The sequence below is a fragment of the Festucalex cinctus genome, chromosome 6 (genome assembly GCF_051991245.1).
Source record: "Festucalex cinctus isolate MCC-2025b chromosome 6, RoL_Fcin_1.0, whole genome shotgun sequence".
NCBI lineage: Eukaryota > Metazoa > Chordata > Actinopteri > Syngnathiformes > Syngnathidae > Festucalex > Festucalex cinctus.
In genome coordinates this window covers 6,634,067-6,655,209 of record NC_135416.1, presented here as the reverse complement: position 1 = coordinate 6,655,209, position 21,143 = coordinate 6,634,067, and the positions used below count along the sequence as shown (strand labels likewise).

The following is a 21,143-nucleotide window of genomic DNA, read 5'->3' as shown; positions in this document are numbered from 1 at the left end:
CATGACTCCTTGATGCTGTTCTTATGTGGAATTTTTTAATTAAAAAAAAAACAACTGACACTTTATCTCGGGGCCCCATTAGTAGGGACAGAATGAGGCACAGCAAACCAGCAGCATTTACACAAAGGAAGGTTCAAACTTCAAGTATGACAAAGTATGGACTCACTCCATAGACATAAGATCACAAACAACGCTCTGGCACTACATCTGCTGAGGTTGAGAGTTCATTTTACCCTCCATCAACCACGCTTGCACCACGTGGTACAGTTCAGTTCAAGTTCAGCTTGCGACAGAACGGTTTAGAACAGTGAATATGTATCCGTCACGTGTGTTCGACTGTAGTTTTAAGGTAGAAAGTACATATATTATCAATCTGTAGAAGAAACAAGGGCTTTCTGTCTTCAGTTTTGTGTCCTGAACATTTCATTCCTACTACTGCACCACAGGGACATGTCTTTGATACTTCATCAATTAGCGGACAGTGTGTACTGAACAAGCCACCCAACTTTTACCAATGGAAAAGCTAAACATTCAGTACCGTACCAACGTGAACTGAACTGTACTACGTGTTGGGCACAGACAGGGCTTTACTACCTCGGCTTATTTCTTTAGCTTTTTCTGTGCTGCTTTTTTCTTTACCAGCTGCAACCGTTTCATGGCGTTGAGCTGGGACTCTTGGGATGTTGGTGCTTTTTCCCCCGGTGGAACCTTGGACCCATTCCCATTGTTTCCATTACTTCCGCCGTTATTTCCACCTGTGCCACTACCGCCTGGACTTGCCTGAGAGCTGCCTGGGGAACCCGCCCCTGATGACAAGGTGGAACTCTTCCCCTGGCTCTCACTGCTCGATGAACGGTTAAGTGGCTGCTTGCCCAGGGTCAAGGGTGGTGGTTTCAGAGATACCTGGCTAGAACCATTTCCATTGCCACTCCCGGGGATCTTGGCAGCCCCAAGTCCAGATTTGGTTCCGGCCAAACCAGAAAGACCTACCGGTTTCTGGCCGGGTGGAGTAGTCATTGCCTTGTTACTCCCACTTGCCCCCGAAGAACCCAATTTGGAGCTGACAGAAAGGGATGGACTCGTCTTAGCGCCAAACGCGGCCCAGCCCGTTAGGCCGCCGCCTGATGACGAAGAATTGTTGTTGGTGGGATTAGATGACGTTGTGGAAGTCTGCAAACAATAGCATGTTAGTTGTTATCCATACATTTGTTTATTTTTGATACTGCATATATTTATCTCATTGACAATAGGGGCTGGCGCTTACACCAGTCAGATACCCTGGATAGGTTGCCAATTAATATGCAATCTTAAGGCAACTGCACAAAAATCCGCCAGGAGAACCCTACTACACTGCCAATGGCAACCATTTTGACACAATCCAGAAACACTTAAACGATAAGCAAGCAGATTTTGACATGTACCTTCACTTCTGTCCGTTTGAAGGCCTGAAAGGTGCTTGTGGTGTCCAGCTTGGTTTTCAGTTCTGTCTTTTTCACCAGAGTGTCCTTTATAACAACCGGTGCTGACGAGGCAGAGGCTGGGGAGGGCTTCTGCGGAGGCTTTTGGGCCTAGTGCAAACAAACAATATGTGCATCATAATTATGCCAAAAATTAACTCACCTTGGCTGTGTTGCAGTAGAATATGTTACTCACCATACGCTTCATTTGTCTGGTGCAGCGTGCACAATACCACACGAGTCTGGGGTCGTTGACTTCTTTGTCTGTCACTTGGGGCTTGTGGCAGTCCTGATGATACAAGTTATGGCACTCTTGGCACTCGACCAGCTGGTTTCCCATTGACACTGTCATTTGTCTTTGGCGGGAGAAAAAGAAAACAATTCAATATGAATGTCCACCTATTCACTAATTCACTATGACCAAGGATTAATGAGAGTTATTACTTGTCAGTATACAAAACTAAGGGTGGAGAACTACCGGAAATGTTCGTTTGAACAGTCAACTTACACAAACAACACACATCATTAAAACATTTATTTGTCATTTGTGTGGCGTCTTCACAAAATTGGATTTTTAATAACAGTACAGTAAACAGAATTAGAATCTTTATTGCCACTGCATGACTCTGCAATAGCCACAATTAATACATACAAGGTTAAGAATGAGCACGTACCTGCAAACCACGCACGCCAGACCCATCTCCATGGCAAAGTCATCAGCGTTGGTTTCATCATAGTCGTTGATGTTAGGTAGAAGGTCTTTGCTCGTCTGCACGGTAACTGGTGACGAGCGATCCTGCTTCTCTAAACGGGGCTTTTTCGGTGGGTCCACATCACCAAAGTCAACCCTAACCTGTTCATCATGAGGATCCCAGGAACAAGATAATTCATTTTGGTGCAGATTTGTGACACCCCCATCAAATCATTTTAGTCACCAATGTGGTTATTGTTCAAATGATTACTTTCAAACTCAAATTGGCTGTCCTCATTTGGCTTGCAGGTGAGCTGGAGCCTATCCCAGCTGACTTTTGGTGAGAGGCGGGGTACACCCTGAATTGGTTACCAGGTCATTTACAGGGCACATTGGAGAAACAACCATTCATTCTCACACATACATCATTTAACAAGATAACAGTACTACCAACAGAGGTGTCTGTTTTACTTTCCAAGGTCAAATTTAAACACTTTTAACATCAATTTCCAAGATTTTCCTAAAACTGGCAGCCATGGTAATTGTCATAACTACATACAACATCAAAATTTACATTTTCATTGCCACAAGGAGGCGGCATGTAGTTGACAGTAAAATAAATAACACGTCTTTAAACTAAAGTAATGATTTATTTATATTCTAAAACAGTAGACAAAATATTTTCAAACCGAAACACAAAATTTAGCAGAATATAAGAACATTTTAAACCTAAACACTTGCTATTTAAAATCTAGAATTTGAAGAATTTTAAGCACTTGTAAGAAAGCACGGTTGAGCAAGGACCAAAATTAAAGCATATACCTTGGACAGACTTATAATTTAATCTGTAAATATATTTGTTTATGAAGAGTTCATATGGATTAAGTTGTGCTGTTCTGTCTGTCTGTGTTTCTGCCTGTCTGTCTAACTATCTACCATTCTACACACTGTATAAAGAGTACAGTACATTGACATTATACATACCTTCTCAGAAGATCTCCTATCGGTGTCTTTCTTGCTCTTTTCTGAGCTGGATTTACTACCCATGCTGGAGGATGAAGAGCTGGAAGAGGATTTGGAGTCCTGCTTGCTGTAGCTAAGTTTTGACATGGACCCCTTGGACACCTCCAGATCCTGAAGATGCACAAGACAACACACTTATTTGTCTCTACAGAGACTTCAGGATATGCATATAAAACATTCAGGGAGCATCAAAGGAATGAATGCATGTTTTCTTTGGCCCCTTAATTACAAAAGTAGCAGCAGTATTTAAAAAAATAGATAAATAAAAAATGCTGTAGGGCGTGTGCTCCATCATGATGATATTCTTCTCAGTTAGGAACTGTCGGGTTATCAGGGCACTGTGAGCAGGTGCATTTTCTTGGTAAAAAAGCCACTACGTGCGCTCTCACAACTCACTTTAATTTTTGCGCATTCTAAATGAAGAGAGCTTTTTGATCGTCTGGCCCATATTGAAGGGTAAAACTTGTAGCTTGAATATGAAATATACCTTTTGTGACACCAGTCCTGGGAATTTCTCAGACACAACTCCATGATGACAACATTCTGACAAATTCTTAAAAACCCCCCAAAAAAACGGATTTCCAATGACAACATACTTTTTGTACTAAGCGATAGGATGTGTCGCTCCCTCTGGCAAGGGACTCGTCCAGGAGGGCTTTTAGCTTCTCGGCAGAATCTTTGCTTTTGGAGTGCAGGTAACTCAGAGCCTTCAGGAAGATGGGATCTAGCTCCAGACTGACAGGTCCAGCCATGGCTTATACTGAAGACAAAGCACAAGTTCCAACAGTTAACAATAATGCTGATATTAAGCTGAACAGTGACCATACATGACTACATTACAATACTATTCATCATAGTCTTGAAGGTGTCATGAAGAGATCACAGCACTAACTAGCAACAAGCTCTGTAGTGATCCCACAATGGCTAACGTAACAAAGATAAGAAAGCTAAAACTGTACAATTGTCAATTCAGCCGTATTACCTGATGTCTACTCCCAAGTAGAAACGCGTCGGCTACACCAGCGAGATAGTAAAATAACGTTAAAGAAGCTTATTGTACGCAGGCGGAAGCGTCTTCTTCCGAAATTTGCCGGTGCCCCAATCAAACATGTCCGACATGCTCACAAGGACGGAACCCTGGATGCGACGTTGAGAAAAAACAAAACAAACAAACAAAAAAAAACAAAAAAACCGTCATTCTTCGCAACATATTTTCGTTCGACTGATAAGTAAATAAGCCTATATATATTTTACATTTTCAAAAGAAATGGCTAGTCTGACTTCTGCGTGCGTGTGTTTTTTTTCTTATTATTTATTCTTTTCTATTTTATTTTATTTTTACATATATCGATAGATGGCGCTGTGACACCTGGCGATGACGGAAAGAGAGAATGAAGAAGAAGCAGGCGCACACACCCGGAAGTTTTTATTTACAATGTGGGTTTATGGGAACGTGACTGAAGATGTTATTTAAACAGTGTCAAAGTTGATATTTGAACCAACGGCCGCTGTTTCCCAATGAAGGACCTTAATCGGCGGCATGCCTCCCTCTTCCTGGAAGTTAGTTTCCAAGATGAGGAGGCACCCCGTCTCCCCTTGCACTCCTCCATCGTATTATTCCTCCTGTCCTACTGTGAGTGCAAGTCTTTCAAAGTCCACCTTGTCTCCGGAAATCTCGACAGCTCCCAGCCCCTTCAGGATCAGTTGCCAGAGTTCCTGGACGTGCGGGACGTCCGGCCGGAGGATCTGCCTATGCTGGTGCGAGACTGCCGGCTACCCGCGGTTCTGGATGAAACTGGAAGGCTGTGCAGGGCCGGACTGGCTGTTGTCTTGAGGCACATCATCAACAAAAGCGTCGAGGCTGAACCCTCAAGGAACGATGTGCAGGAACTGCTGGGTTTTAAGAAGACTTGTCTCAAAGCCTGTGCTGAGGTTCGTGGCACCTAAGACAGCAAAGTAAACAAACGTGATTTAATTGCATCTCGACTTGACATGCAAATAGTTAGGTCTAACAATAAAGTTTGAAATGAAACAATCTGGATCTCCACGCTAATAAACAAAGCGGCTTCATGCAGTTTCATGCCACTCCCATTCAAAATTAATTGTCAAACTAAAAATTCTGGGAGAAATACACATGTATTTAAAACAACTTCACATACATAGTGTTGCCTTTAATCTGCGAGCTTTATGCTAATGCTAGGACATAATGAGAAACACCACATACAGGCATCCATTTTTAATACCACTTATATCTGCATAACCCATTAAACAAGAGATATTTAACACAAAAGGTGCAGCATATCATAGGACCATATAACTAACTATCCAGTGAGGATCTGTGATGAGTTGAGCCTTCATGAAGAAAATATCAGTCTGTCTGTCTTATTCTGCACTCAGGTAGCCAAAACGGGCACACTACATGGAGCAGAAAAAATGCCAATGAATTGCAGTGTGACAAAAATTATTATTATTTTTTTTATTCTATATAATTATGTTATTAAAGTATGTTTTTAAAAGTAGGTTTTTACTAAGTGATTTTTTTTCTCTTAAAAACATTTGGCATGTTTTTTTCAGTCTGAAACCAATTAATGGCATTCACGTTAATTTAATTGGGGAAAGATGATTTGACATATGAGTAATTTGCGTTATGTGTATGATTACGAAAAGATTTTAACTCAAGGCACTACTCTATTAATATATACAAGCCGTTAAAATGCCAAATTTGCATAATTTGTCCTTCAAGATTAAATGAAGCTGACCTTGCAATGTATATTCCAGTATTATAAATTTTATTATTCTTATCTGGTTTGTTTTTTGTTTTTTTTAAGTTATAGTGTACTGAGTTGTGAGGTTTTCCACGGTGTAATAAGTTCCATTTTCTCATTGAATAGTGCCACAATTTTTGCCATCAGCCGAGTCCTTCTTCGATGACGTTAATATCATATTTCTATTTTCCTTCCATTTTCCCAGGTGAGTAAGTGGACCAGACTGTGTGAAATCGGCATCCCGTCTGCCGTCGAAGAACACCTCCGAAATCCCAGCAGCCAACAGCATCAGCCGCCACCTCCCGCCATCCTCACCCTGGAGCAAAGGCTAGCCGAGCCCGTCAAAGTCCACAACGATGACAAAATCCGCAGACAGAAGCTCAAACAGCTGAGACAAAACGGAAATGAAGGCTCGACTGAGGGGAGTGTGGATTCCAACCCGAGCGAAGGGCTGGAACTCAAGGCCGCTCTGGCTAAGCTCTCGATAGTAGCAGCGCCTATTCCGACCACCAGGGAGAGCTGTGAGATCAGAAAAGTAAAGACCAGTGACCTGCCTGCTCTGGAGCACGTGTTTGCCGAGGGGCTGTACTTCACTCTGACTGATGTGGTCCTGCTGCCATGCATCCATCAGTACCTGGTGAGCTGCCTGCTAATCATTAAAGCCTGTCTGTGAAAATGCATAACACAGAGCCCCTTTGAACTTAATGCAGTGGAACCAAGCGGCACGAAAGGTCTGCTTGCAAGAGATAGTTAACCAAGGAGCACATTTAAATGAGACATACAGTATTATGTATTTTTATTTCACAATTTAAAACAGTTCCCAGGTAAGCTAATAAAAAGTCTACTTTGACATTCTTATGTCAAATATACTTAAGGGATAAAGAATTACTGCACGCAAGTCAAACTGGTTCTTTTTTTTTTTGGTAGAGGGTTCTGTCTCGCTGAGAATGGCTTTCATCGTCATGACGACAACTATGACGAAGCTAGGACATGTGACAAAGCCAGTAACAGCTACTCAGTGTTGCCAACTCAACTTAGCGACACTCTCAACAGTCGACCTCTACGATTCATTGGGTAGAGAGGGAGCACAAATCCGCCTGTAACTGACGTCCATTGAAATGTATTGGTGGGGGGGAGGGGGGGTGGGGGGGGGGACACTGCAATCATGCATCTCGATTGAGCAACAAATTTTCGGTATTGCGAAGGAACCAATTATTGGCAATTATAATCAGTTTTAGTAGCAATTACTTGCGCTTTTGTCATTGGAGACTCTTGAGACCCTCTCCAGAGCAGGACCTATTCACCGGCCTCCATAATGTATTTTAACGCTTTACACCAATGGCAGATTCGAGCAACTTAGCTGCCCAATAATGGGTAAACAAACTTGGTTTGTGGGCTGTTAAACGGTTAAAAAAAAAAAGTCAATTTTCCATAATGTGTCCCCTTTAAAAAATGTTTGTTGCAGCTCCCTTAGCGTTCAACTTAACTTCTTTTATACAGCGCTTTCAGAACTGCTACACATGACATAAACATGAACAATTATACAACCATAACAAACCAACAATCTTTTTCTCCATTCGCGCATACGCTTTGTAGTTTGAAGCAGTTCTAGATGAAAGAGGAGCGAGTCTGTTTTCCCCAGTGGAACAGACATGTCGTGATCACAGCATGCGTGACGTCACTCACGTCTGCCTGCTACAAGCTAAGGTTGAAAGTTACGGAAATTTATTCCATAAACACTTTGCACAGTTCACATCTTGGCGCAGAGTGCAGAGCCTCGCTCACTGCTTATTGTACCATTATTTTTAATTAGCTTGTTGTGATGGCTGGAGGACGAGGAGACACCCACTGTGCACTCAAGTGTGGTCAAGAGTCTTGTGACAAAATAGCCTTAATTGGGGATTTTCTCCATGTAGCGGTGCTTGTAAGACTTAATTAAACATGTCTGGTGTAGTATTATGGTACGAGCCATACCAGAATGTTTTTGTTTTTATTTGTAACCATTTTTCTCACAGCAGTGCTGAGCATGTCTGCATTTCCTGCTTTGGTTTTCTCCGGTACTGCAACTTCCCTCTTCATTCAGATAACATGTTTGTTGAAGTCTTGAAAGTGTCCATAGGTGTGACTGTGAATGGTTGTTTTCAAATGTGTGCCCTGCGATTAAAAAAATTAACATATGTCTTATTTTACAGAGCCAATCAATGACGTCAGATTTATCAGGCAAATGAAGACTCAACTCAACTTTATTTATAAAGAATTTTGTGTTCTATTGCTATAAAAACATGGAATCAACCAAAATAAAGATTAAAGTCTCTTCTTTCATCAGGAAAAAAAGTATGTTTCCATTTTGTATCAGTTAATGTTAGAATATAGCTAAGTTTCATCATTATTCACAAATCTTGTTTAAAACTGGGGGGAAAACAGCTTGTTGCGACATGACCCTGATTGATCTCTTATACTCTTCTGCCACCTGCTGGCCGTTTTTTCAATAACTACCATTTTAGAGGCTGCATCAAAGCTTTCTGTATAAAAAAACAAAACAAAAAACCGCTCGCATAAAAAACCCCCGTGTAAATACGTCTTTGGGACACTGGTAATATTTAAAATAGAACGTATTTATAGGTTTTTGGGAGTAAATGAGTTAATTGCAGATTTCCGTCATGACAGGGCTCAATTCCATTCACTGTATTTACTGTGATTGTGACTTTACTTCATTACTTAGTGATAAACTACACGTTCCGACTTGCGTACAAATTCGTGTTCCATGGCCGCTGTAGAAAAGTAACTCCCTCGTAAACCAAAGAGAATATTTAACTCAAAATGTTTTATGTGCATGCTACCAGAGCGCCACAACACCTATTTCACCCTCCAGCTGTCACCAGCTATTCGTCCGCGTGGGGAATGAACCCAAGTTCCCACGAAGAGCCTCTTTACAAGTCAGCTGTGCTCTAGCACTTTCCAGTTTCACACTCAGCCTAGCGTGTCTCCTCTCGACAGGCGCCGCCGACGCAAAGTAGGCACAGCGGATTCTTTTCACGCCGCCCCCTTGTTTTCCCGCCGAGCCTCGCTTTCCCCGCCTTGTAATCGCTGTGACGCGGCTTCTGTTTCTTTTTGGGGTCTTTACACCTATATGCCTGCTCGCTCGCAGGGCCTGTTGTGATGTGACCCCCCGGTGAGACTGTGTGACGTGAGCTGCAATCTGACGTCTGATGAGTCACTTATTAAATCCACCCTCCTGCTGCTCTTTTTTGACAGTCTTCCGTCCGAACCCATGCTGCCAGCACTCTCCACTGCCTCCCCCACCTGCTGCGATGGTACTGCCGCGTTCAGGAGGTACCCGGGGTCCTTCGGGCCGCCGAAGCCTGTAGGATCACGCTTGCAGTCCCTGAAAATCTGCCAACCCTCCCAGCTGGGCCACCGGTTGAAGGCAACCCGGCGAGTCAACTGGAGCAGGAAGAGGAGACGAGCGCGCAGCTGCCTTTTGTTGGCGGCCCCCGGCCCACCATAACCAAACTTAAAGTAAAACACATTTTCACTTCAACCTGTAGCGTAGAAACAGCATTAGGTATTAGCATTATCATATTTTGTTTCAGCAATCCTTTAATGCAGTGTTTACACATTTTTATTGATCCAAGGTGCATACATTACATTCATTACATATTACAAATATATATATTTCCAACGTTTGCTAGATGGTTGCCAACCCTTTTTTTTTATTTTGTATGTATTTATTTATTTATTTATTTATTTATTTTTTAAGTTCAAAACATCCTTGCAACATGAAAAACTGGCAAACATTCATGACCTTGAATGAACCCTGATGAAATACCAACATTTGCAAACATTCATTCAAAATGAATTTAGAACTTAATCAAAATTTCCTTGCTACAAGAAAAAACGTTAAAACTGTTGGCAAACGTCTGGAAAATGTTTGAGACCTTCGAAGAACCCTGACGATCATTCAAGATTTGTTAACCTTCGCAAATGTTTACAAACATTCACAAATGCTCACAAACATTCACCAAGGTTTGCTCAAAATGAATTTTGAACTCAATATTTCCTTGCAAAAAAAAACAAAAACAAAAAAACAACTGTTGGCCAACGTTTGCAACCTTGAACAAACCCTGACAAAAAATGAATATTCAATACCTTTGCAAATGTTCACAAACATTCGCAAAGCTTTTCTCAAAATGAATTTTGAACTCAATATTTCCTTGCAACAAAAAAACAAAAACAAAAACAAAAAACTGTTGGCCAACGTTTGCAACCTTGAACGAACCCTGACAAAAAAAAAATAATATTTGATACCTTTGCAAATGTTCACAAACATTCGCAAATGCTCGTTCATAATAAATTTTGAGCTCAACCAAAAATTCCTTACCAGAAGAAAAAAATTCAAGGACGGTTTGATTTAAAAACGAAGCCATGCGTTTCAGTCCAATTAAGTTAATCATCTTTTAAATCAAAACCGATTTTCCTAGTCGAATTGTTTTTGTTATATCCCTATTAAGTATCCTATTTTACTCAGTTAAAGTGATTGCAATGGGGGAAAAAAAAAAAGGTTTCACTTGCCCAAAGCATTTCACCCACTTCTAAAGCTTCATGAGGTGACTTTCTTGGCAAAAATAAATTCTAATAGTGTCTGCTCCTTACACAGTTCGCATTTATCATCTTTCATTTTCACAGACGCAGACGGTTTTTTGGGGTTGTTTTTTTTTGCCTCTATTTCTGCTGTTTTGTACCTTCAAGGATGAATCCCTAATATCGTGTTTTGGCTCCTGGCAGACCTTCTTTTAATTGTACAATGTTTCCTCCCTCTGGCAGCGCTCCACATGAGCTTTCAGTCATCAAATTAACATTTCAAAAGGGCGTTTTTTATGGGCTGTTTTTATGATAGCACGATTATTATTCTTTTTATTGGGCCAGCTAATAAAAATTACCTTTCATGATAGAATAATACAATCCACGCATGCACTTGTAATTCTGCGTACTATGCAAATTGCTGGCCATCTTTTCCACAAGCTGTAAAAGCAATCCATTCCAGAAGAACACATAAAAGTTAGATGTTTTTTTGTTTTTACTTTGACTTAGTTGCCAATATACAAATAGCAACCATCGGATGATCTATTGTTACTATTCTCTTTAGTTGTGCAATCCTGCTAACGAACTGCATTCACTCGTTCTTGAATGTTTGGCACAGGTAGTAAACAAAAAGAGACATACACATTTTTACTTGACTTTTGCGGGGCCACTTCCCGCTGGCGATGAGTGTGTAACTTGATAATAAGTGGCGTGACAAAGGGGGGGGGGGGGGGGGGGGCGGACGTGGCTGCTTGGGGTTGTGTTTCTTTTTACATGACGCCAGATTAGATTTAATTGGACATTGGACACAAAAGATTGAAATCGCACATTCACGCTGAGAGGTATGCATACTTACACAGACGCACAATGGCCGCTATTCTAAACCCTGGACGGGAGAGATTACGAGGATGGCTATGTGCCGCAAATGTCATGTCTGCAGCTGTTGTGCTGTCATAGTTGTGAGTGAGTGAGTGAGTGAGTGAGTGAGTGATTAGTCGTTCAGAAACATTGTTGAACAATTTCAGCCTCTCAACAGTAGATATTCTTCCATTTCTGTAGTATTCCATGAAAGCAGACTGATCTTTGTTTAATTTACTTCATTGCTTGATTTTGTTAATGTTTAATTTAGACATTTGCTAACATCTGCTTTTACATTGGAGAGCAATGATTTTTTTTTTTGATTTTTTTTTTTGATTTTTTTTTAAATTTATTTTATACTGTTTCCATGTTCTGAAATAATCAGTTTAGGGGGGGAAAATACATTACAGTAATTTTAATCTATTAGAATATATATATAAATATATGTATGTATATATATATATATATATATATATATATATATATATATATATATATATATATATATAATGGCAATTGAAGTGTTGCATTTTGCAATTGTGTGTTGTTGTTTTTTATGTCAAATAAACAACAATCATCGGTTAATAAATAATCAGAAAAAAAATATTTTAAAACACATTTTAACACCAAATAATTTTTTTATCCGATGATTTGATTAATCGATGGAATAGTCTGTGGAATAATTGACACAAAATATTTAACACGTTTGCTCTCAAGAACTTATAAATACGTTTTTTTTTTTTTTATGTTTTAAGTGTCCGAAAGACGTATTTATACGTTTTGTTTGTCCGTTTGTTTTTACGCTAGAGCATACAGAAGGCTTTGATGCAGCCCCTCAACTGCAAAGCATGGCTGCAAAAAAGTTATTACACAAACGGCCAGCAGGTGTCAGAGCAAAGAAGATCAACCAGAGCCATGTTGAAAACAAGCCGTTTCCCCACAATTCATAATAGATTTGTGAATAATGATGAAACTTAGCTATATTCTAATGCTAATTGCTGCAAAACGGAAACAGATAGAAATATACTTTTTTTTCCTGATGAAAGAAGAGACTTTAATCTTTGTTTTAATAGGTTCCACTTTTATAGCAATAGAACATAATAATATTCTGTGGGCCTTGCAAAATCAGTCCAAATTCAGTAAAACAACCGGGAGCAAACGGGATTGCTTCTGTGGAAATGGCTGGCAGCGAATGAGTTTTAATAGTGACTACGTTAGTGTACTGTACACGTGTGTGATTGAGTGAGTATGCTTATGGGTATGTGAAGGAGAGTGTGAGTGTTTGAGGGTCAAGTGAGTGAGTCAGGCCTGTGAAAGAATTTATGTAAATGAGTGAGTGTGTTTAGGTGTCAAAGGCACGAAAGTGAACAAAAGCTAATGAAATTGAAATTGATAAACCATTTTCCTTAATGAAATAAAATAAAAACAAAAATGTTTTAGGAAAACAAAAACTAACTGAACCTGCATTTTACGTTTATAAAACTAACTTTAATTATAGCCAACCTGTCCTTTTTGTTTTTGTCTTTGTATATACATGAGTTAAAGTGAAAAAAGTTGTTTGAGAATTATAGTTTAGTTTATTACACAATAATCTGACTTCTTTTTTATCTTGCACTTGGCAAATACTTCTTTTTTTTTTTTTTTAACTAATACAAAAACTATACTAAAACAAAACATTTTGGGGGAAAAAAAATCTTAACATAAACATTCAAACAAACATGCTCTAAAAACTAATTAAAATGAAATTTAAAGAGCAATTGCCACAACAAAATAAAAACCAACTATAATGAAAAATTCCAAACTATTATATCCCTGAATGTGTGCGTGTGAATGTGAATGAGTTTGTATGAGAGCATACATCCTGCTGCGTGACGTCGTTTGTGTACGTGTCCTGCGGCATGTACACAATGGCACACAGACAACACAATCCTTCCAGACGCTAACCAGGATCCTCTGGTTACACGAGCCGCAGACATGAATGCCTAATAACCTCCTTCTCACCTCACTTAACGCACACTAGTGATACTCGCCAAATACAGTCAACAGGCAGCCATCCAAATGAAAACAAAATTGCCAGCCAACTCACCAAATGTAGGCCTCCGGGAGTAAAATTCTGTTTTGTATTACGCCCTCGGTGATTGAAGTTATTTTTAATTCAGTGGCTTAATCACGTCGATCTTTTCCAAATAAATCAAATGAAGTCAAGATGTTGTTCCCCTAAGAATTTAGAAAAAGTGCAGTAGTGTTGTTCCAATACCGTTTCTTGGTCCCCGATACCGATTCCGATACCCAGGTTTGCAGTATCGGCCGATACCGATACCATACCGATACCTAAAGTTGTTTTTTTTCCCTCATCATGAAAAAGCTGCCCTGCCATTGGTTCAGAGCATTCAAGGGCCAATAGGATATCTTAGATCGGCATGCAGTGAGCATGTCACATATCAGTGAATGTAGTATACTACATATTAGCTATGGAATTAATGGTATCGGCATGTTACTTGTGAGTAGTCACCGATACCGATACCACTGTTTTAATGCAGTATCGGTGCCTTTGCCAATACCAGTATCGGTATTGGAACAACACTAAAGTGCAGTCTTCCCTCACTAAACCTCACTTCACTGCATCACATTGAGGATTATTCCCAACATTGTCGGATTTTACAGTGATTATACTACCACAAGGATTGTTAATGCAGATAATACGCGTGAGCCAGGAGGAAAGAGTACCTAATAACTGGTGACCAGTCGAAGGTCTACCTCGTTTTGTCTCACCCATAGTCTGCTGTGAGAGGCTCCGGCTTACCTGCGACCCTGAACAAGATAAGCGGTAGAAAATGGATGGGCGGTAGAATGACTATTATGTGAAAATAATGCAATCACGAAGCTTGAACAGTTTCAGTTCAGATGTGTTTTGCGACTGAACTCATCCTTACGGTGACCTTCGTTCAAATGGACGCTGTTTCTCGATTTTTCTCGGCGACCACATCCACTTAAAACAATATACTCCTTGCCTAAAAAAAAAAAAAAAAAAAAAAAAAAAAATGCTTGTGCAGTGCCAGTAATGTGAACAAGGTCTTTCTTTAAAGGTGCCCTCATATGTCCCCATAAGTCCCCGAAGCTGTGAGATAAAACGTCCCATGTTTCCCTTTCCTATGGGCGTTTGTATCACATTAGATCAAACAGCACTCTCAAATGGGCTGTTTCAGCAGGTGGGTTTTACACGTCACTAACCCCACCTTTTTCAGTTTTACACGTCACTAGCTTCGCACAAACTCCACCCTCACTATTTTCAACCGCTCCCCCCCGCCAGAGCAAACAAACAACAGCAGCAGCAGCAGCAGCAGCAGGAGGACAGCATGGTCCACGATTTCGCTGCCACGTATCTCTGGCCCGGAGGGTTGTGGAGGGCCAGTACCGACGGCATTGGAAAGCTGAGGTCGAGCCGGTTCCGGGGATGTGTTCAGTTTCCCCATAGGACTTATGGTTTGACCGGTACAGGGGTGTCAATTCCAGTAGGCATACCCGGAAAATGTGCATCATGAGGAGGGTTCGCAGCCCTGACAGTTTGTGGCAAACATTTAACTGACGACTGCTTCAAGAATTTGGGATAATACAAACATGGTTTAGCAGAACATCTTTCACTTACCCCGGGATCGGTACCAACTATTGAAACGAATGAGCCAATATTACTTCAGGTGCAGACGTGAAGACCGTTTCTAAACTGGAGCACACGGAAAAGATCAGACTTGGCCACGCCCAACTCATTTTGTAGTCAAAAACACATGGAAGTCTGGCGAGCCTTGGCCACGCCCACCAAAATCCGCTCGTTTGATGCTAGGCTAACAGTAGACCTTCCTAGTGGAGACTGCAACTCTACAACAAGGTACAATTTTATGAACATTTCTTTTGATACAGTATTAGGGCGTTCAGAGGATGGTTGGTGTAATTGCTGCAAAGCTCAGGGGATCTTTAAATAAATTTTCGGGGATTGGCATCTGCTTACATCACCTGAGTGCAGTGGTTCTTAACCTTCTTCGATGTATGCGCATTTGCCGAATCTTTCTTTATTGAAAAATAAAATGAGATTTTTTTTTTTTTTTTGTAGAGGTTTACTGGTGACCAAAATTAACAGGGAGAGCAGCGTTTTCATCGAATCCGTCTCTCTTCTTGTGCTCTTGTATTCCCCATCTCTATGCCACTTAAACAAGTGTTTCTTTAGTTTTGCTAGCTAGCTAGTTGTGCTGGACTGGAATTGCTGAATTTGGAATTGAAATCGCGCAGTTAATTAGGATGCTGACTCCCATCACTGAACTCAACTCTATGTTTATAGAGCAGTTTGAAACAAGCAACAATGATTTCTTAAGATGGATGCAGCAGATAGAATGAAAACAGCAGAGGCCCCAGAATTGAACCCTGTGGAACACCAGTTATACCGTATATGCCACACCCACCACTGGCTCAAACAAACACGTTCTGTGAAGCATAAACAGATTTTTTTTTTATTTTTTTTTTTAAGCAGTCTCCGTGAAAAATACTCTCCTTTTTACAAGAAAGCAAACCAAAAAAAAAAAAAAAAACACGATTTATTTATTTATATTAAAAATCAAATGTGCTTGATTACAAAACAAAGGATGTAAAGCTTATACCGGTACTTAAATACTTGAAAAATATATATTTATATATAATAACACTAAACTTGAGTTGAGGATAGGCGGTACATATAATGGATGTATGGATGTTTGAAAAGCCACAAAAATATCCAACACATTTGACGACGGATTTAGTTTCTGATGAATTTAGGAGTGATTTCCAACTGTTTCCGATACAGCACCACTCTGTCGGTGTGGCGTAATACGTCAGTCACAGTTAAAAATATCGCTCAATTATGAAACTCTGGGCAGATAAAAACAGTTTTCATAATGTCAGAGCTGTTAGTGCTGGAGGTGGCCTGTAATTAGTCATCAGTGGCTGCCTCCAAATTGTAGATGCAGGAAAACCATCTATATTATACTGAACATGCAGAGTAAACCAGAATTCATGACTATTGTTAGTCTCCTTCTTATTGTACTTATTTCATTGAGCATTATTTTATTTTTTTAATTTGAACATGTTTCTTCAAGCTTGAAACGGAAGTACCTGGAGAAAATCCATGTAAGAAAACACAATAAGTAAACATTTAATTATAAGTTAACAATGCGTCCCGTTTTCATGAAAGATTCTGCGCCTTTGGTGTAGCTAGAGCCTCGAGGTTGTCAATGGGTTTCCGTGGTAACAGGTATTTATTCATGTCCCCGTAGGAAAATGGCATTGAGGCGGCCTTCGCTCATCATCCTTGCCCGGAGTGGACACTCCCATGGGACAGCTTGCCGGATGCCATCAACCCCACGGAAGGTACCCAACAGTTTCACCGCTCAACTCCAGCACCTCTTTTGTCAATACGCTCTCTGCTTAGCTTTCGTCAAACACTAACTGTAATATACAATTAAATACACTACACAGTACAAGTACAAGAATATTTATGGTTAAAATTGATTTTTTTTTGTTTTTTTTTTGCAAATGCTCATTTGATGCCTGCAACATGTTTGAAGAAAGCTGGGATGCTTACAAGGGTGTTGCATCACTTTTTTTGTTTTGTTTTTTTGAACAACACTCATTGTTGAAGCTTTGCTTGATGTACAACTTAAGTTGCTCAACAGTCCAGAGTCTGTCCATTGTCGGATTTTGTGTTTCATAATGCGCCCCACATTTTCAATGGGAGACAAGTCTGGACTAGAGATAAGACCGATGTTTTCACGACTGATACCGATCATTAGTAGTCAAGGATAACGATAACCGATATTTGGAGCTGATATTCATTTTGTAAAAGGACAAATATTGGCCTAAAAAAAATAAAGAAAAATAAAAAACTAGAGCTCTTAATTTTTTTTGTATTTTTAAGAATGCTTATTGAACAAATTTTAGGGTTCGTTAAATATGGGATTTATTTTTATTTTTTTTTAAACAGTCAATAGACATCTTTGTTTTAAAATTCTAACAAAAAGTTCAGGGATATCCGACAAAAATGTTTAATAGCGTTTAGTAAAATCACGATGTATGTCGCCATAAACGTTAAATGACTACGTTTTATTTTATTTATTTTTTTTATTTATTTTTTTGGTTTTAAATCAGTGGGCAGCACTGCCTGGTAAATGGGTTGTGAAACCAAAAAACGGCCACTAATTATGGCCAGCAGATGGCAGCATTGTATCTCTTTTCAATGGGCTGCGGGTGTTAAGGAATTACAATGACACATGACAGAATTTGATGAAATACCGTTATAACGTTTTCAAGGATTATGTGAATGATCAAAGCCTTTGTTACATTCAATTTAATTCATAGAGTGTCACTATAAACAAATATAATATATATAAAAATATTACTATCAAAGACACTGTTGAGCACAAAATGTGTCTTTTCACAACAAGCTTGTTTTCTCATCTTTTCAATTTTTGCTCAATGTCACTCAAATTACCTTGTTTCAAATGGTGATCACTAAAGAGCGGAATAAAGTAGAAACATACTTTTTTTTCCTTATGAAAGAATGGAACGACATCTTTCATGTGGTACGCACCTTGCATATGTACTAAAAACACACAATATTCTGTTTGCCTTGAAAGATGAGTTAAAATGCTCGAAATTGGCTGGCACGAAGCTACGCCGTTGTCACACGTGCAGAATATGGCTTAGCATTCCCTGAAAAAGATGTTGCTAGGATAGCAGCATATTTGAAAGCAAAACAATTGTGTTTTTGGGGACGGTGCTGTGCTGGAATGGATTATTGGCTTTTAAATTCATTTGAATGGGGAACACCTTTTTGACATACAAGTAAATTGAGTAAGTCAAGGTAACATTATACAATGGCGGGAAATGTTATGCTCTCTCAAACCGCAGTCTGCTACCTGAAATTTAACGGAAAATACAGCATTATGTATAAAATAAGGTTTTGCCCTCAGAACATGCAATACACTGACTGCGTTGCCATGTTTTTCGGCCCCTAGCTGCCAGTTAATCTCTTTCAATAATAGTAGCCCTGTTAACATCTCCCAGTGCAGCATTACAGTGTTTAGCACCGTATAATTAAACTGGAGACAAAAGGCGGCCAATTTGCCCTGAACCCTGTGCGTGGCTTTTCCGATCCAGCTGCTCCTAAGTTTCACGTAAATGGCCGCACACTTGCAGCGCGAGTGCAGCGTCATTTCCTATAATACACCTGAGCAACTGATCTAACACAAGCCAAGTCATTGAACCAGTTTTGTTCATTTCTTTCTTTCACGAGGGCAGTAAAATGTATGAATATGTTCTTGTCGGTGGTGCCAGATTACAAACAATAACTTTGGGGGAGAAAGTGCTGACTTACCGCTTTAATTTGAGGGTTTACATCGACAATCGATGTGGTTTATAGTTGTGACAAACCCTACATTGTGTTCATGCCATGTGATTGCAAGTACCTGGAAGCTGAGCGTCCCCACTTAAACCTTGTGTTGGTTTTGTTGGAACTCTGCTTTCGAATGGCCAGCCAAAAATGGTTTCATAGTAACCATGAAATTAGAAACAGCTGTGATGTATTTTGTACTGGCTCTTACTTATTTTCAGTGAGTGTAAAAAAAAAAAGTAAATGGTAAAAGCAAAACAGCACTCGCTCTGTTTGAGCTTTTATAAGCATCCTGACCTTGGGTAAATAAATACATCTATTTATTTATTTTAGAGGTGTCCAAATTAGTGGGTTATTTTTTAGTTAATTTAAAGTTCCTGTAACACCACTAATTAAAAATAAATAAATAAATAATTAACACACGATTAATGACCAATCCTGTACTTGGAGAATTCCAGTCGCAACATAGCAGATATGTCCATGTCAAAATTTAGCAGTAATAATTTTAATAAAAATGCATATATTTGTGGAGACTGTGGTTACAATTTTAAAAATTGTGCAGAATTTCAAAGAGTAGATAGCTTTTGACTTAATATGAAAAGAAAAATGCACTGAGCTGTCGCCACCGTCTTACAGTTTTTAATGCAATTATGCCATCTAGTGGCAAAAAATGACCAACACAAAGCAATATCACAATCGTGTTTTACACTGCAATACATCTTAACTCAATTGTATGAATTATGAAATTACTATATCAATGGCTAAAATATGCAGCCATATTTCTATTAGTTGAACATTTTTTTCCCACTTTTATGTTAACAAGAGTATGAGACTTAGAAAAAAATATGTTACTGTACATTTTATTGTACATTTAGAACAGATAACATTTGTGATTAATCGTGAGTTAACCATTGAAGTCATCCGATTAATTATGATTAAAAATTTTAATCGCCTGACGCCCCAAATTTATTTATTAAAAAGTGGGGCTGATATATATGAATATAATATATGAATCTGTGGGTATCCTACTGCAAATATGGTTGGACTCTACTGTCATGAGATTACATGGTAAGAAAATTGATTATATGGCTGGCTATTGCTGATTTTAAATGACTTGAGTTTAAAAAAAAAAAAAAAGCTTTATTTTCCCAGTCTGCAACAAACAGGAGATTGAATTTTAAAGTCTTTCAGCTTTCTAAAAGGCCACAATAAAAGAAAGAACTGTGTGTGAAATTGAATAAATGGCCCAAAAAACAGGTTCACTCTAATATATAGTGAAATGGAAGACTTACGCGAAGTTTATTCTCTTGTGTAGACGCTCGTTTTGCGAAACACACTGGCGGGGGTGTCTGTTGATGCAGTGTGAATAGAGGCGCCAGAGCATGCAGCGCAGATAGAGCTAAAGCGGGCAAGAACGATGGAGCGACAGCGGTAGAGGAGATGAGGCTCAGATAGTCTGACAAGAGACAACCATTATGAAGATAAACAAGGCCAGCGGTGAGGGCAGGGCAAAACAACCAGGCTGATGAAGAGACCACATAGTTGTCATAGTTGAAGCATGCTGCGATCGTGTCCTCCGGGCTTGTTTGTGGAGAGGACGTTGAAATTCCCATGTCTTCCTTTTGGCTTCTATGAGCATGACTTGAGTTGAACAGACAGAGCTGTCGCTCTTTATCTGGGTCCCTCCGTTTTCAGATTTTAATCAGGGAAATGTGGAAGATGTTATTGTAAATGGGATGTACAACGGAACACGGTTCAACGGCAGTGCAACATACACTACTAGCCAATTGTGTGCGAATGCTGAGAGATGCTAATAAATCAGTCAACCGATGACTATAACGGGATAATACAACACGTGGCAAGACATCTATCCATCAATGTGTTGTTATGCTGCATTTGAGGAAAGTGGCAAGTCGGACATTTAAGACTTCTTACCAGGAAGTATTCACAGGAACGCCTCTTTGAACTCCATGTTGCAAAATGAAAATGAGAGGGGGGGGAGGGTTGACCCTGACCTCACTGACCGGTTTAAATATCCCATCGCTCGACAATAGCCCCTTAACTCATTTGCTCGCAATAACGTGTAAATACGTATTTTTCTTAAAAATGTTTTAAGTGTCCCAAAGACGTATTTATACGTTTTTTGTTTGTTTGTTTGTTTTGTGCTAGAGCATACAGAAGGCTTTGATGCAGCCTCTCAACTGCAAAGAACGGTTGCAGAAATGGTAGTTATTACACAAACGGCCAGCAGGTGGCAGCAGAGCAAAGGAGATCCACCAGGGCCATATAGAAAAAAAGCTAAATTACTTACAATTTTGAATAGATTTGTGAAAACTGATTAAACTTAGCTCTCTTCT

At 39.6% G+C, this 21,143-nt stretch overlaps 2 protein-coding genes across 3 annotated transcripts in view; one reads left to right on the top strand and one right to left on the bottom strand.

The window, feature by feature from the left end:
- Positions 1–13: 13 nt before the first annotated feature.
- Positions 14–4,303, bottom strand: ints12 (integrator complex subunit 12). Its single transcript, XM_077523238.1, has 7 exons — positions 4,154–4,303; positions 3,768–3,931; positions 3,133–3,282; positions 2,132–2,310; positions 1,654–1,813; positions 1,422–1,568; positions 14–1,170 (listed from the first exon to the last, which is right to left on the bottom strand). Exons 2-7 carry the CDS (start codon positions 3,921–3,923, stop codon positions 601–603), a joined length of 1,362 nt encoding a protein of 453 aa, XP_077379364.1. The 5' UTR covers positions 3,924–3,931; positions 4,154–4,303; the 3' UTR covers positions 14–600.
- Positions 4,304–4,556: 253 nt separating this feature from the next.
- Positions 4,557–21,143, top strand: part of gstcd (glutathione S-transferase, C-terminal domain containing) — a 40,657-nt gene continuing 24,070 nt past the window's right edge. For both annotated transcript variants that reach the window (XM_077523967.1, XM_077523966.1), the window contains exons 1-4: positions 4,557–5,103; positions 6,142–6,573; positions 9,192–9,455; positions 16,673–16,766. In XM_077523967.1, coding sequence (XP_077380093.1) covers positions 4,690–5,103; positions 6,142–6,573; positions 9,192–9,455; positions 16,673–16,766 — 1,204 coding nt within the window. In that variant the 5' untranslated portion in view covers positions 4,557–4,689. The remainder of the gene's footprint in view (positions 5,104–6,141; positions 6,574–9,191; positions 9,456–16,672; positions 16,767–21,143) is intronic.